At 37.9% G+C, this 15,951-nt stretch overlaps 1 protein-coding gene across 1 annotated transcript in view; it reads right to left on the bottom strand.

Annotated features, from left to right (window-relative positions):
• The window catches only part of Pcdh15 (protocadherin related 15), a 586,560-nt gene that overhangs the window by 276,522 nt on the left and 294,087 nt on the right, over positions 1 to 15,951 (bottom strand). Inside the window, exons 11-12 of the mRNA XM_051186893.1 lie at positions 8,678 to 8,884; positions 1,405 to 1,539 (exon numbers count right to left, since the gene is read on the bottom strand). Of these exons, the coding sequence (XP_051042850.1) occupies positions 1,405 to 1,539; positions 8,678 to 8,884 (342 nt within the window). The remainder of the gene's footprint in view (positions 1 to 1,404; positions 1,540 to 8,677; positions 8,885 to 15,951) is intronic.

The following is a 15,951-nucleotide window of genomic DNA, read 5'->3' as shown; positions in this document are numbered from 1 at the left end:
TGCAATATTCTATTAATATGTAAAATGGTGACATAAATGATTCATCACCATTCATTACTCATACTATCTTAATTGCCTCCTTTATTGACAATTTAGAAGTACCTAACACATATTGGTGTTGTAGCCATCTGTTGGCCATCTTACCTGAATGACTTCAAAATTCTATTACATATCTAAGTTGTAATTGTCATATGGAGCTTTCTGGAAGCTACAGTCACATGCTACATGGGCTCTTCCAGAATAAACTCCTAAGTAAGTCCCATAACCTGTGCTCTTGTATCATCCACTTTTCTCTTATGCTGCATTTGGAAATTTGGATATAATTAAACTTGCTCTGATCTCTATGATGTGTGAGTGTTTGGTGCATTTATAGCCTATACCATGATAAATAGCTACAAAACACATTTCTAATGATCTTTCTTATCCCTACAAGAAGTCAAGCCTAAGGTCTGTCTCAGTATTACTGACATCTGGTGCAGATACTGTCTGGTGCTGGGCTCCTGTGTGCACTCATTTTTTCTACCAGTATATGCCAGGAGCACCGTCCCACATCAACAGGTGCCCTCTGGAGGTAGGATACATCGCTAATCAATCAAGAGTCACCTGCTTTAGACGGCAGTGGAATTGAAAATGCACCCATGTGGTGACTTATTAAAGTTTGCCTGAGGGTACAGAAAGCAAAGATCGCCACAAGCCACAGAGCCAAGCAGTGGTGGCACACACCTTTAATACCAGGACTTAGGAGACAGGCAGATGGACCTCTGTTAGTACAAGGCCACACTGAGCTACACATAATTGATCCAGTCCTAAAGAGACACAGCTCACAGAAAGGTGATCTCAGCATTTGGGATCACACACCTTTAATCTCAGGATCTGACAGGTATAAACAGAAGAAGCCAAATCAGTCTTAGAGATTAGTTTCCAGACACATTGAGGAGAGTATAGCAGTCTGGATTGCATTCTGAGGATTAGTGGAAACAGGATTACCCATTTCAGTCTGAGGCAGAGGTGAGAGCTAGTGGCCAGGCTGCTTTGTTTATCTGATCATCAGCTTGAACCCCAATATCTGTTTCTGGGTTTATATTTTTCATGTTACACATCCACATCACAAACATTAAAGCAAATTCTTTATTTGCTGGGTTTCCATTTAGATCAATAACTCCCGTAAGGCCAAGCTAGAAAAATATTCTTCTCTAGTGAGTAAATCATAATAGTACTCTTCAAAGGCATATTTTCCAATTGTTACTCTCCAACAGCACACATTTATAAAGAGTAAAAGGGAAAAATGAAAGTATTAATATTTTTCTTCTTCTTGACATTGCATGCTCCCCCCACAAATCATTAGCCTTATCAACTTCAATATCAGTTTCAAATATGAGAGTATAAATATAGGAAATATTTTACCAGAAAGGTATACGTTTGCTGTTCCTCCCTGTCCACAGGCTGAAGCAGGGTAAGGTAGCGGGTGATGCCGGTGGGTGTGACAGTGAAGACCGAGGTATAATCATTCAGAAAAAGGTGGAGTTCTGGATCTTTTGTCTTTGAAAGAAAATACATCACTTAAAAATGGTGATCATACAATGGACTTCTAATTTATTGCCTGGAAATTAAGTTTTGAAATTTATTATAAATAATGTCATTACATTAAAGAAAATATCTCTAGAGGAAAAGAGATATTCAAGTACATTTACTCACAAGCAACCAAAGACACACAACAACATGGGCCATGGAATAGTGACTGCTGGCTCAATTAATATAAAACAGGAAAGACAACACCAAAAAAGAGCAGGAAACAAGTTAATTGAATGTACTTCTGCCGATCATTTAATATAAAATTTTCTGTGCTTTATTGGATCCAAGACATAAGAAATAATAGGAAGAAAGGAAAAGTTGGAGCCTAGAATCTCAGCTGTAAAATTTTATAGTCACTTCATTTGTAGCAATAAACTGAACATATGCATGCTATTGTGTTGCTCTCACTTCCAATGTAAAACAGGAATAAAATTGGTGATGCATTATTCATTACCCATAAATATTAGGCTTGCTTTTTCTGTCTCATTTTAATAGTGTAAAGTTCTTCAAAGGAAAACACAATATTTTAATTAAAATATTTCAGATGATTTGCTAGAAAATATATGTAAACTTAACACTTGTGCCTGTCAAAAAGCCTATAGAAAATTATAGTATAGATGATTTTTTTTTAATTCACAACTAAGACAATTAGCATAGCATTGAAAACCCTTCATAGCTTTGCCCATTCCCCCTTCAATGGTAAGCCACCATTCTCTGCTGTTTGGAGAACGGATGGACACAAGGTAAGGGCCTTACAAAGTGGACAGGGAAGGAGCTGGAGGGAATCAAAGGGGATCTGGGGAATCCAGTGTCCTGGACATTTATAAAACTGGGTGATACAGGAGACAAGTATGTTTACATATGGTCCCTTTAAGATATCATAGTATGATGTGCAGTGTGTTTAAGAACTCTTTCCTAGGTCTCTTACTAAGTATTAATCATAGATTGCAGGGCATGAGATTGCCACACATGTTAATTTGGGGAAAAATAAGACCTTACATTTTCAATTTTTTTGTGTAGAAGGAGAAAATAAGTACTTATAGAAAAGTAGGGATAATTTGAACCACACGCTTTCTTCTGTAGATTTTTCCCTATGTGGTTATTTGTGTATATTTCAAATATCTTCAAAATGAATGCTATTCATCTGGCCCCACAACACAGTATGCATTGAGATTTGTCTGTGTGTACTTCTGTTCTCATGCTTTGGGGGGGGTCAGGTTGGTGTTCTATTTTCATCTCAGAACAATAAAGGAGGAGTATTATTGAGACTTTGTCTATTGATTTTCAAATAATCAAATCCTTTAGCATATAAGAACCAAGAATTTATTCTGATATCTTCAAACAGGTTTTTGGTATGCCTAGCATATGGGTTAAATAGATTGAGGAATTATGTTAGTTCTTAAAAGTGCAATGATTTATGAAAAATTATATCTTGATCCACATTCTTCTTAAAAATTCTTTCTTTTTCAAATATCAGTATAAAATTTGATGAAATTCAATTATTAATGTAAAGATGATAAAAATAGTGAGTTTACAGTTTTATAAATATGTGAATGTTTACCAGTTTTTAGTGTTATTTTAAATTTTATTAAATTTTAATATTTAAAAGTTCACATTATTTCTCTGTTCTCTTGATGTGTTACTAATATTGATACCAGGGACATTTTACTCAGGACTCCAGGTTCCTGTGATGAAGATGCATAAGTTTTGACAAAATATTTGTTTAATAAAGATATAATTCTTCCTTCTGGTTCACATCTTCTCTCTTCTCTCTTTGTGTCTACATTTTTTTTTTCAATTTATTCTCTTCCATTGACTGTAGCTTTGTGAAAAACACTCATTAATACATTTGCATGCCAGCACTGAGACAATACTTCCATAAATATTAACTTGTCACTCTGCATATGTTTATGTGACTGTAGTAAAATAACAAATTCCAAATGGCACCATTTTCTTTGACTGATTTTGTGACGATACAATGATTTTTCAATATCAGATGCTACTAATTGGAAATGAGCACACACAGCTCTCCATCTGTGTTAACACTAAAGAGGTTCTGATGATCTCAGAGCATCAGTGTCTTGAGTCATCCAGTGGAAACTGACTATAGATGAGACAGTGTATCCTAGATCTGACAACTACTGCATTATATGAACTCGAAATGTCACATAATACACTTCAGCTCACTTTGCTCTGTTCTGTTTTTAATCTCTCACTACAACAGAGCTTTTATGTTTATTTAGAACAGGAACATTTTAAACCTCTGTGATGTATGCACAGATATTATCACAAAATACCTTAGTGATCATTCAAGAACAAACATTTATGTCAGAGTTGAGAATACTGAGCAATTGGTCACTTAAGTGTTAATATTTTAGATTGATCTGAAGGTTAACAGTAAGTTATAAAATAGGTTATGGTTTTGATGACAAACAAAAATGCTATGATCAGTATCAAACTGCAGTGCATGTGTGTTAACACAAACACAACACCAGTGCTTTAAGAATTTTGTTAAGTAAGCTGGGTGGTGATGGCGCACACCTTTAATCCCAGCACTTGGGAGGCAGAGGGAGGTGGATCTTTGTGAGTTCGAGACCAGAGACCAGCCTTGTCTACAATAAGAGCTAGTTCCAGGACTGCCTCCAAAGGCACAGAGAAAAACCAAAATAAAATAAAATAAAATAAAAATTAAAAAAGAACATGTTAAGTAGAAGTTTCATCTTGATTGGCCAGAAACGTTTTAAATATGCCAAAAGTTTGGCAAAAAACAATCTGTAGATTGAGTCAAACATCCCTTTTCTCATAAAATACAGGTCTTCCTTTGACAGACTTCATTATAATATCACAGTTTTGATTTTATAAGAATAATTGACTTTTCATACAGTTTCAGAGTCAACTTCAGGAAACAGTGGTGCCTTGGAACATAAAAGAGCCTAGGCTCCTGGGTTTCATAGAATAAGATATGAATAGACATATTTTGCCACATAAACAAGTACTCTGACCCCATTTTCCAATAAGTCCTGGAGAGTTCATGTAGCAGGCATGTCTATGTGACTCTAAAATGAACTTCACTTTTTTAAGTGAATTTCTTAATATCAATAAACATTCATTGCATAGGTCTGTGTTCACATGATTGTAAGATGTAAAAACAGACATCTTAATGAATCAAATATTATCACATACATGCAAGTCAATATGCATGTTTGCATATGTGCACAAATACATGTCTATATATGTGCCCATACACAGTATGCATATTCATGTGCATATAGACACATGACAGAGAATGATAGGAAATGCCAAAAATCCAATCTAACTTGTCAGTTTTAATTAGCTATAGAGTCCTAAAGTACTTAGATCAATACCACTCCATCTCAAATTTAGAACCTTATACAAGAGAAATTCCAATATGAATTTCCAATGTCTGTAACAGACTAAGACATTATCAATATTTAAATAACATTAAGATAGTGTTTGTTACATTAGTAAGTGATAATAAAGTTTTATTTGGAAAGAAAAAGAACTAGAAATGATCCACAGCAACTGGCAACCACAAAATCAACAAACTAATACCTACAGGAACTCCACCAGGTGGCACCTATATGTAAATCAGACACAAAATAAACATGGTAAGCATAAAGGTCATGCCTACCTGATGCATATAAATACACAATCGTAGAGAGAATAAGTGAAAAGAATGAAGTTCTCTTCAACTAGCAACATTAGTATGAGTTATACATTTTTCCTTAGCACTTTGACATATATATGACAGAATTACATTTTATAAGTATCCACTTGTAAGTATATAATACCTTGAAAACTATCTTGATTAAATATGTTAAAACATCAACACTTACACTTGGTCCTTAGTGAATCACTACCATTAAACAGCTAATGAATAACCGTTGATTATCACCTCATGTTCTGACAGAAATGTTCAATGCCCCGCTTTTCCTGGCTCTGCTCTTGTCCTTGGAAGCATAGCGGTCTCAGTTCTGCTCTAAACCTTGTGCATTTCTTAATGTTCTTCCAGGAAGAACTATGTCAAAACTATGCTGACTGTAGTGATAAATGATGTAAGCATCTCGTGTGCATGTGCATGTTGATCTATGAAAAATAAAGTCTAATATGAGGATGTTCTCTTTTGTAATTTTTCAGGCTTACGATGATGGTCAGAGTTTTTAAACTCAGAGTCCATACTATGAACAGTACCATAACTCAGCGAGCCTGGATCTCATTTCCTAAAATCTTGTCTGACTTGTTCTTGGTAGAAGGAAAAAGCCATCTGTAGGATGTAATTTACCATCTGCGGGAACAGATACAGTTATCATGTGGCCTTAGCCTTAACTGTTCCTGAATCAGCCCAAAGAAATATCCTGCAGTGAGCCCTGGTTTCCCTTGCTTGAGGCCAATCACTTTTGATATTGGTAAAATCTTCTTGAGGCTGCTAAATTCTTTAAGTCTTATTAGATTCCTGCCTTGTGCTGGCTATTCTCACTAATTCTAGCCCCTTTTAGGGAAAATTGAACTTACAAGGTAGCAAATACTTTGAAAGTAAGTAAAACAACCTGTTATTTACTTTTGTTAATGTACAGCTTCTGAAACTCCTAGAAATGAACTAATTTCTTGTAAAAATATAAAAAAGAAAGTTTGAAAGAAAATCTAAACAGACAAATATCCATTTTTAAGCATTTCATGTCCATTCGTGATTCATTTTGTGTTCCAGTGAATGTAGAATTTAAAAATCATGGATAAGTTCTAAGTAAATGGCTTATGACAATATGATATAGAGTTCTCTAAGAATTGCAGTTGGCCAACCATTGAAAAGGCCAAACAGTGAATACCTGAATCAGCTAACTCAGTATTATTATCTGTATCAGTATGTGAAGCTCATTGTTGATGCCCCCATTCCTCCAACCATGTCTGAGTTTATCAGTACATTGGAGAGTTATCAAAACCTATGAAGAGGTGGGAAGTGGTGTGAAGACTAAACAAGTTATCATGGTATGAGATCGACCATGAAGAGATTTATGCTCAGTGAAAGGGAAAGACTGATACTGCAAAGTTGAAAGTGTGCTAGAGAAATACACAAAAAGGGACACCTACCCCAGCTTGAACTATGAAGAAAAAAAAAAAAAGATTCTTGAATGAGGAAGCACAAGATGAATTACAAACATTAAACAATGGTAGCCAGCCAAAGTAGTTTATATAAAATAGGATGAGACACCTCAAATCATGAAAGTAAAACAAAACCATTTGCTGAGACATAGCTTGGCAAACATGAGAAGGTCAGCAGGAAGTTTCAGAAATCAAAAATGGGAAAGTTTTCAGGTAATAAGAAATGCCACGTGTGTGGAATTGGGTATCTCTCTACAGAGCAACACACGTCTCAACATATCTCAAGTACAAAGAAACCTAGTTTGTATTCTAATCTAAACGTCTAATTAAAAAAATACTATAAAAGTTTAGAAGTGTTACACAGTCATATCTTGAGTTTTTGAAAAGTCACTCAATGTCTCTTTCTGAAATAAGAGAATTTTAGAGAGGGGACAGTCACCATGTTATTAAAAATGTATTCAAGATTAAGAATAGAAGAAGCAAAGAAGGACCAAAGAGTTAGACAAGAAGGAGATAGACAAACATGAAGGCAAAGAGCAGAAGAGAACATTTAGGGGGAAGAGGCATATGGAGCAAGGGGGCATGGGAGTCGTCAGTCTCAGCTGACAAAAGGAACCTGAATGTGTCTCCTTGTGACTGCAGTGATAAATCTCTGTGTGATGAAACTTTCAGGATGTTCCAGAGCAGTGCTATCCATTTAGCCAAATGTGATATTTATGTTTGCCTATTAAAATTAAAGCCAGGGGTTGTGGTGCAGGCCTGTTATCCCAGGGCTTGCATGGTAGAAACAGAAAGATGAAAAGTTCATGGTAGATTTTAGGGAATCAGGACAGCCTGGGACCAGATGCCTCCTCATGACTCTACTTTGCTTCCCCCTTCCACTGGTAGCCTGCTTTCATTGCTCTTTTAAATATTAGCTTGTTGGCTACAAAGATGTCACATTCATTTCTGTTATAAAAAATGATGTTAAGCTTCCTTGTTCTGCCTCTCCCTCTCTAAGTTCCTAATGGATTCTGGGTTGACTCATATGGATGGTCAGTCCAGACTTCATATCAAATCTCTCTGGCCAATGGGATTAATTACTTTCATTTTGTTCAGCTGAACTATTTTCCACTTGTACCAATAAGGTCAATACTACAAGACCAGAAGTCAGTCAGATGGAACCTAGAGAAATAGAAGCCCCACCAGTCACTAGCAGAATTATGCATTGGTCGATTGGCCCCAAGCATGCATGATGGGTTAATAACCTACCATCACAATGGAAGGGGGAATACCAAGATACCACTCTGGGCTGATTTCAGAAATGGCTTTATTTTTAAATGATATATTTACATTCTTTTGTTTTATTGATTTATTTATGTGTGTGATACATGAATGTGTACATGTGGTATATGTATGTGTGTATGTTGTGGTGTGATACATATGGTGTGCATGTGCACCTGCCTCTGTGTATGTGTGGAATACATGAACGCATGCCAGTGTATGGGTGTGCACCCACACATGGAGGCCAGAGTTCAAAATCTGGTATTTTTCCACACCTTATTATTAGTGGTCTTTCATTGGTCCAGAGTTTACTTACTGGCTAGACTTCCTTTATGTGGGTGCTGAGACTCTGAGCTGAGGTCCTCATTCTTGTGAGGATGCATCTCCCTCCTTAGTCCTGCTCTCAAGATTCTATATTCACTTATCAATGTCATTATTTTTCCTACTCACAAACTATATCAAACAGCTTTCAATGTATATTCACACAAAAGATAACCCTGATGATTTAGCAAGCACTGAGTGAACAACTCAATGGTTTTCATGTGCAGTACAGATGCACTGAAGAGCAGTAATTAAATGAAACACACTTTAATAAATATCTCTGATACAGAATTAAACTATAGCACTAAGATTCACTAGGCCAACTTTGGGTATTCACTGCTATTATTTTGTAGAAAAGAAGAGGATATCAACAAACAATAGCAAAGTTATTTATGGAACTTACGTCTTCTATGTCTTTGTCCAGAGCTACAATTCTCAGAGGAGTGGTTAGGTTTAGGCTCTCAGAAATGGTGGCTCCCACTGGGGCAGATTCCAGGATGTACCCTTGGTAGCTGGGCATTGTAAAATACGGGCTCTGATTGTTTTCATCCAGTATTTCGATGTGTAGACTAGCAAAGGCAGGAAGTGGGTGGCCATTGTCCTGCTCAGCCTGAAAATTAAAGAAAAGATGGTTATGGTGGCCTCTGGAGAGATACCATGGGCATGGACTCTTCTTAGCTAAGGCCCTTGCAGTGAGACAAACTGCTCTAACAAGTGTCAGAAAACATAAATGAGAGAGAGAAGTAGAGAACCTATATTTCTTAATTGCCTCATTTCAAATTCAGCATTCATTTCAGAAAATGACTACAGTAAACTACCGTGGTACTATATACGTTAAAGAGTTGAGTGTATTGATACACAATTAGATATACAGAAGGCAAATATGATTGAGTTGCTGATAAATCAATGATAGAGGAAAAAGATTTATCAGGCAAATATAAAAACTTTCACTTCTTTTTTATATTTTTCGATAACTTCTTATTCCATACTGGAGATTAACTGCTTAGTGTCCAATGTATGTGTGCATGGCCAAAGGTATATGTTAAAATACTAACTCAAAAGGGAGTAAGGGGTGGGGCTTTGGGAATGAGTCCCTTGACAAATGTGTAGCCTCTATCAGTGAGATTATTGTCCTTACAAAAGAGGTCACAAGTGGCCCTGAGAAGGCTGGCCTGCCATCTCAGCACTGCTTGTTAGACTCAGGAGGATGAGAGTTCTAGGACAGCCTGGGCTCTAAAAGAAGAATCATCTTACAGAACAAAAAAATGTGCAAAGGCCTTAGAAGAAATTTTGCCACCACCTGAGAGCACAGAACAGAAGTGCCAAATATGAGAGGATGCCTCCTTGCCAAAATGAACCTGCCAGAGCCTTGTCCTCAGACTCCAGAGGCCAGAACTGTAAGAGATTCCTGTCCTTGGCAAGCTATTGACACTATCATTTTGTCATGGCACTGTCACCAGTAATTGTTTTGCATAAATTAATAGATGAAAGCTACATTTATCATTTGAAAAGAACCTGAAAGACCACAGATACAAGTGAAAGAGAAAATTCCACCATAATATTTAGTAGTTAAATAATATTCAAGGTTATTTATTGGAAATGCATCACTCAAGTATACTTGAATAAAACTGCATTAATGTATGTGCTTATTTTTTTATCTATTTTATTTTTCTGGGCTATTTCTGCGTTCCTTCTGAAGGTCATGGAGTGGTAAGGGAAGAAAGGAATGCCCCCTGAGCACTCAGGCAAGCAGAATCTGTCCTGGTAATCAATGGGGGTCACACGTGGAAATCGCTTGCCTTCATATCCCAAACCTATGCTTCTAAAAACCTTTTCCTATTTTTTTCTTATTTAACATTTCCATCAAATAAGAAGATTAACAATAAGTAGAATTGATGACTTTGTACCAATAAAATTCCCAGGATCTGTTACTACATGTGACTACTACTCACATTTAAGATGCTATGAATGGCATAATTACTAATTTTAAAGTATGATAATTAACAAATGGACAGAAAAGGTCATATACTATAATGTTAAACTTCCTTGTATATTGTAACTTATTTTGTTGTCTGTACTTTGAAGTTAGCTTCTCCTTTGTACAGTTATTTTACAGCTTTACATTATCACTTAGCAGTAGAATGCCAAATTGGTCCTTGGCGTAAGGTTTTCTGAGCTCCATTCCTCCATCCAGAATCACCCTGTGGCTTCTTTCCACAGATGTGGGTGGTGCTGACCTCACCAGTTAAGAAGTCACTGTACTTTCATACTTTCAGGGATTGGGATTAATTGTGCTGAGCCATGGAAGTTCTAGGAGTTTCTGGGATATAGGTCAGGACTTGTGGAGATAGCTGACAAGAAATAGAGATGATTTGCACAACCAGTAAATATAGTCCATCACTGTAGAAACCAATGGTTCAAACACAGGGCTACCACCCTGAAGGCAGAGATGCCATGTGCCAGGCCTGTGGGCATAGAGCTATTCATGCACACAGGCCATTCTGGACAGGATTTCTTCCTCTCCACTCTACTCTTCTTGTTCTGATAGTTACTAAATGCTGTCCAGAGATACCAACAATGGTATGACAGTTTGCAAATTGTTTACTTTATTTCCCTCATCCGACAAACACATACATATTTTAATGAGGGAGACAGCACAACTGTATAATAATGCAAGAGGCTTGTATTCCATATTCAGATTATGTCATTAGCTTTTACTACCAGCTCTGAAGCCGGGAAAACATGTATTATTTGCTTCATGAAAACAAAGTGATTCAGTGGGAGGAAAACAAAAACGCAAATTAACTTCTTCAGAACAACTTAATTCCCACTTTCCCCATAGCTTTGAAAAGCATTATGTGAAATTTTTACTGGTTGTTATACAGATATTGATTTGTTGTAATAATGAATAATGCTTTTGGGTTGCTAATAAACCTTTAGTTCTATCAGAAGTACAGCAGACCCATATCTAGTGTTCTGTGCCCAAGGCCACACTTTTTTATCCTTATGCCATTTGCCTCTTTGGATATCAAACCACATACTTCTTCATTGGAAAAGGCTATGATTGTTAGTTCATGTTCAGTGTCATGAGGTATTTAAGACAGGCAGGTTGGGCGGAGAGGTCTCCAGATGCATGAGAAATTGCACAAGGAAATGTACTACAAGTTCCCTAAATTTACAGAACAATAATGAAAGGAAAATGGATGGGAGAAATTGGCACAGGAAATCATAAGATGATAAACACTTCCTATTCTGCTATGGTTAAAATGTGGCATTGAAAAGCAACAGTATTATACTTTGTTCTTTAGTGGGCCCAAGTGTTCTTAGTGCTGATTTATGCTATTGCTATTCCACAGCAATCAAAATGGATGAGATGATTTTTAAGAAAGAAAGGCAAGTGAAATGGTAACATTTAAAGCCATTTACTCTTATAAAATAATGCCATTAACATCGACAAGTGTGTGGTTAGAAGTAAAAAAGTATATTTAAAAGCCAGATTTGAGGGCTGGTGAGATGGCTCGCATGGGGAACAGTGCTGATTCCCAGAACCCACATAAAAAGCTGGGCACAGTGGAGTATGTCTCTATCTCAGGATGGGGAAAGCAGAAACAGGAGGGTAACCAGAGCTCACGCTCTGCTAGCATTGCCAAATTAGGAAGCTTGGGTCTCAGTGAGGGACTCAATATGCATGATGAGGATTGAGGAAGGCATCAAATATTAACCTTTGCCCTCAACATGTATGCATGTGGAGTCATGATCACCCACATACATACATGTACATACACAAATGAACATCACCACACCCACACATAAACACACCACATATTAAAGACCCATGCTTGTAAATATTATGGATGTAAGTATCAGTTTCAGTGGGAAGAGTGAAGTAAAAATAAAGCCCACTTTTAAAGCTTGCACTGTTTAGATATTTCAAGGACAAAATGCTGAAAGTATCCCAATTTTGTTCTTAAAATAAGGAAAGTTATAAGTTCTAAGAGTCTTGCATCTAAGTATTAGGGCTATGGATTGTAGATAATATTATATATTCTGTATTCCTAGTGTGTGCATGTATACACACACGCACACACACACACACGTGCGCGCGCGCACACACACACACACACACACACACACACACACACACACACACACACACTGTTTTTTTGAGATAGCATATTACTTTTGGCCCAGACTGACTGTAAGCTCTGTGAAATCCTCCTGCTGCAGCCTGTAAAGGACTGAGGTTACAGGCACGAGGTATCACAAATGGTTTTCAAACTCTTTCCATGCTGACTAATGGTGAGTAATTTAACACATGGGTATGATAAGCATTAAGAGTGTAATATAAGAGGATTTAGATATGCTCCACAAAAGAGAATAGATTGTCTTCCTATGATGCCAGGAAGTATTTCTTTTCTTTTTTTTCCCCCTTTTACATTTATTTATTTAGTATGTATGTTCAACAAAAACCCTCATAACAATGTTTCTTGTTACTTTTTTCCCTACATGTGAGCAATTAAATGACTCACTGACTAGAAAGGGACTTTATTTATAGTACCAACCAAAAAATTGGCAAAGTGATAACTCTCGACAATAAAAATATGACTTTTTACATTTCTAAGCTAGTGTTTATTTTTCCTCTTATTGAAAACATATTTTTAGATAATATAGCCTGATTATGGTGTTGCCTTCCAGTTCTTCTCCACACCTCTGACATATGAACTCACCTCCCTTTCTGTCTCTCATTAGAAAATGAAAGACTTCTAAGGAATAATAACAAAATTATAGTGTAAAACCACATAAACATAGAACAAAGCAACTGAACAGAGGGAAAAAGAAGCAAAGAAAGATAAGAAACAGGTAACACCGAGAGACCCACTTCCACTTGCTCATATACTCAGAAATTCCATAAAAATACAAAACTGGAAGCTATAATGTATATACAAAGGAGATGTTAGTTTAAAAAAAGAGAAAAATAGAGATAAAATTAAAAAGATAAAGGTTAGAGCAAAATAAACACAAAAATAAAGAAAGAAAAAGAAAGGGAGCATAGAAAGAGAAAGCCCCGACATGACATTATGAAACAAGGAACCTCCAAAGACACCATTGGGTTTGCTTTCTGTTGGCCGTCTACTGATGGATATGTAGCCTACCCTTTAAAGGTAGTTTGTTCTCAGCAAGGGCAGGGCCATCCATCCAAGGGTCAGTGAAGGGCAGGGCTAGCTCAGCTCAGCCCTGGGATTTCCACATTTATGGTTCTTACAAACCCCTGTGCTTACATTGGCCATGGACATCATCATGGAGCTTAGCTGCAGCAGGACCATGGACCCAGATATGGCCCTCAGCAGCAGCTCCTGCCCAGACATCACCATGGCCCCAGTGGTAGCACAGGCCACCCAGGCCAGTACAGCCCTCATAGCAGCAAGGCCCTTGGACACCAAAGTGATCTTGGGAGGCTGACTAGATTACAGTCAGTGCATGGCTCTCAGTGGAAACAGGAGCCATTGGCATCAACTCAGACCCTAGCTGCCATGGGGCCATGGACCCAGACGTGGGCCATGGCAGCAGCCCTGGCCCTAACACCACCATGGTTCTGGATGACAGCAGAGGTCACTCTGAGCAGCATGACCTTGGCAGCAGCATTGCCCTCAGACACCCACCTGGCCATAGTTGCAGTCCAGAGACCAGGTATCCCTGTGCTCTCTGGGCACACTAAAGTTGGGCAACACACTAAAGCTGACCCTATTGTCTGGACATAGGTGAGACAGCCCTGAGGGTGAGAGCAGGAGAGCTGACCCTCCTACATCATCAGTCAGGAGAGAGGACCCAGCACCTCACCTGGACAAAACAGTAGAACTGGCCCTGGTGATATCAGTGTGGGTTGGCCAGATCTGAGGACAGGAGAACAGGAAACCTTGTCCTGTTCCTTGCAGCAGGTTGCATTGGGTGAGCTAGCTGAAAAAGTGCTGGAGGACTCACCTGGGTAGTGATGATGAGGTAAAGCTGGCAGGCTGACCAACCCAGCTACCACCTATGCCCAGAAACAGGACGATGAATTGGCCCACCCCGAAATCCACTTCAGCTTATGAACCATTGGAGCATGTTATCGGACAAACCTACAGATCACCAAACTGCAGGATCTCCATGACACAAGACAATAACAGGGTATCCAAGAGGAGCCCAGTGAGAACCCTGTATTGATGGTGTAGCGGAGGCCAGAGTTTCAACCAAATCAATGACACATAGCAATAAACACTTATAAGAAAGACTATAGGGTAAATTGTGACTCAACAGGCCACAATACTGTGACAAGATTTTCCTATTTTTTCTTTTCTTTTTTTGTTGCTATTGCTGTTTGGTTTTTGGTTTTTCTTTTAAATTTTTTGTTTTGTGTTTTGGGGGAAGTTGCATGGGCAGTGGGCATAAGCTAGAGGACCAGGCAATACTTGGGATCAGGATGCATGATGGATGTAAAATCCATAGAGAATCCATAAAAGTTGAGAAAAAAAGTTGTTTGTTTTCCCCAGTGTGACTCCTTTGGAGAAAACAATCTTCATTTGCAAATGGTTATCAATTGGAGATTGCTTCTGGGTTAGAGAATGGGGCATTGCCTCTTTTCCTGTGCAAGCTGTATGCATGCTGCCCTATTTTAAGTTTCTATGTCCTTTACTTATGCTGTGTTTAAGAGGCCTTATTTCCTCAGTCTCCCCCATCCTCTCTGGCTCTTACACTCTTCCAGCCTCCTCTTCCACAGGGTTCCTGAAGCCACCAGGGAAGGGATTTGATAAGGACAACCTGTTTAGGGCTGAGTGTTTCAAAATCTCTCACTGTCTGAATATCATCTGGCTATGGTCTCTGTCAATTGCTGCAGGAGAAGGCTTCTCTGATGATGGCTGAGCAAGGCACTGATCTATGAATATAGCAAAATGTTGTTGGGAAAATGCCATTGTATTGCTACATTTCTTTAATAGAACAGTAGTATTTGATTTTTTTCCCTAAGTTCCTGAGCTATTTAGTATCAGATTCTTGGTCACTTAGGCAGTGTCATGTATGGGTTCCATCTCGTGGATTGGGCATTTAGTCAAATCAGATGTTGATTGGTTACTCTCACAAGCTTTGCATCACCACTGAACTAGCATACCACCATAGATCAAAGGGTTGGTGGGCTGGTGTTTACCTTTCTGTTTTGGTAGCATGAAGAGTACCTTCTACTACCAAGATCACTCCTAAAGGACACTTCATCCTACAACAGAGACACTTACTCAGCCATGCTCATTGCTGCTCTATTCATAATAGTCAGTAATTAGAAAAAAAACCTAGATGCTCATCAATAGATTAATGTATAAAGAAAATGTACATTTGCATATTTGGAATTTTACTCAGCTGTTTAAAAAAATAAAATGATGAAATTCACAGGTAAATGGATGGAAGTTGAAGAAAATTGTCTTGAGTGAGGTAACCAAAACCCAGAATGATAAATATGCATTTGCTTCTATATGGATATTAGCTTTTAAGTCCAAGAAAAGCAAACTACAATCCATAGCACCACAGAGGTTAGGTAGAGTGTATGGGATTAGGAATGGATCTCCCTAGGAAAGGGAAATAGAATAGATCATTATGGATGGATGAAGGGGAGGGACCAGAACAGGAAAATCAAGCAGAGGGGGACAAGGAAAG

This window comes from Phodopus roborovskii, unplaced genomic scaffold (genome assembly GCF_943737965.1).
Source record: "Phodopus roborovskii unplaced genomic scaffold, PHOROB, whole genome shotgun sequence".
NCBI classification, from domain to species: Eukaryota; Metazoa; Chordata; class Mammalia; order Rodentia; family Cricetidae; genus Phodopus; species Phodopus roborovskii.
This window is presented reverse-complemented; position numbering and strand designations above follow the sequence as displayed.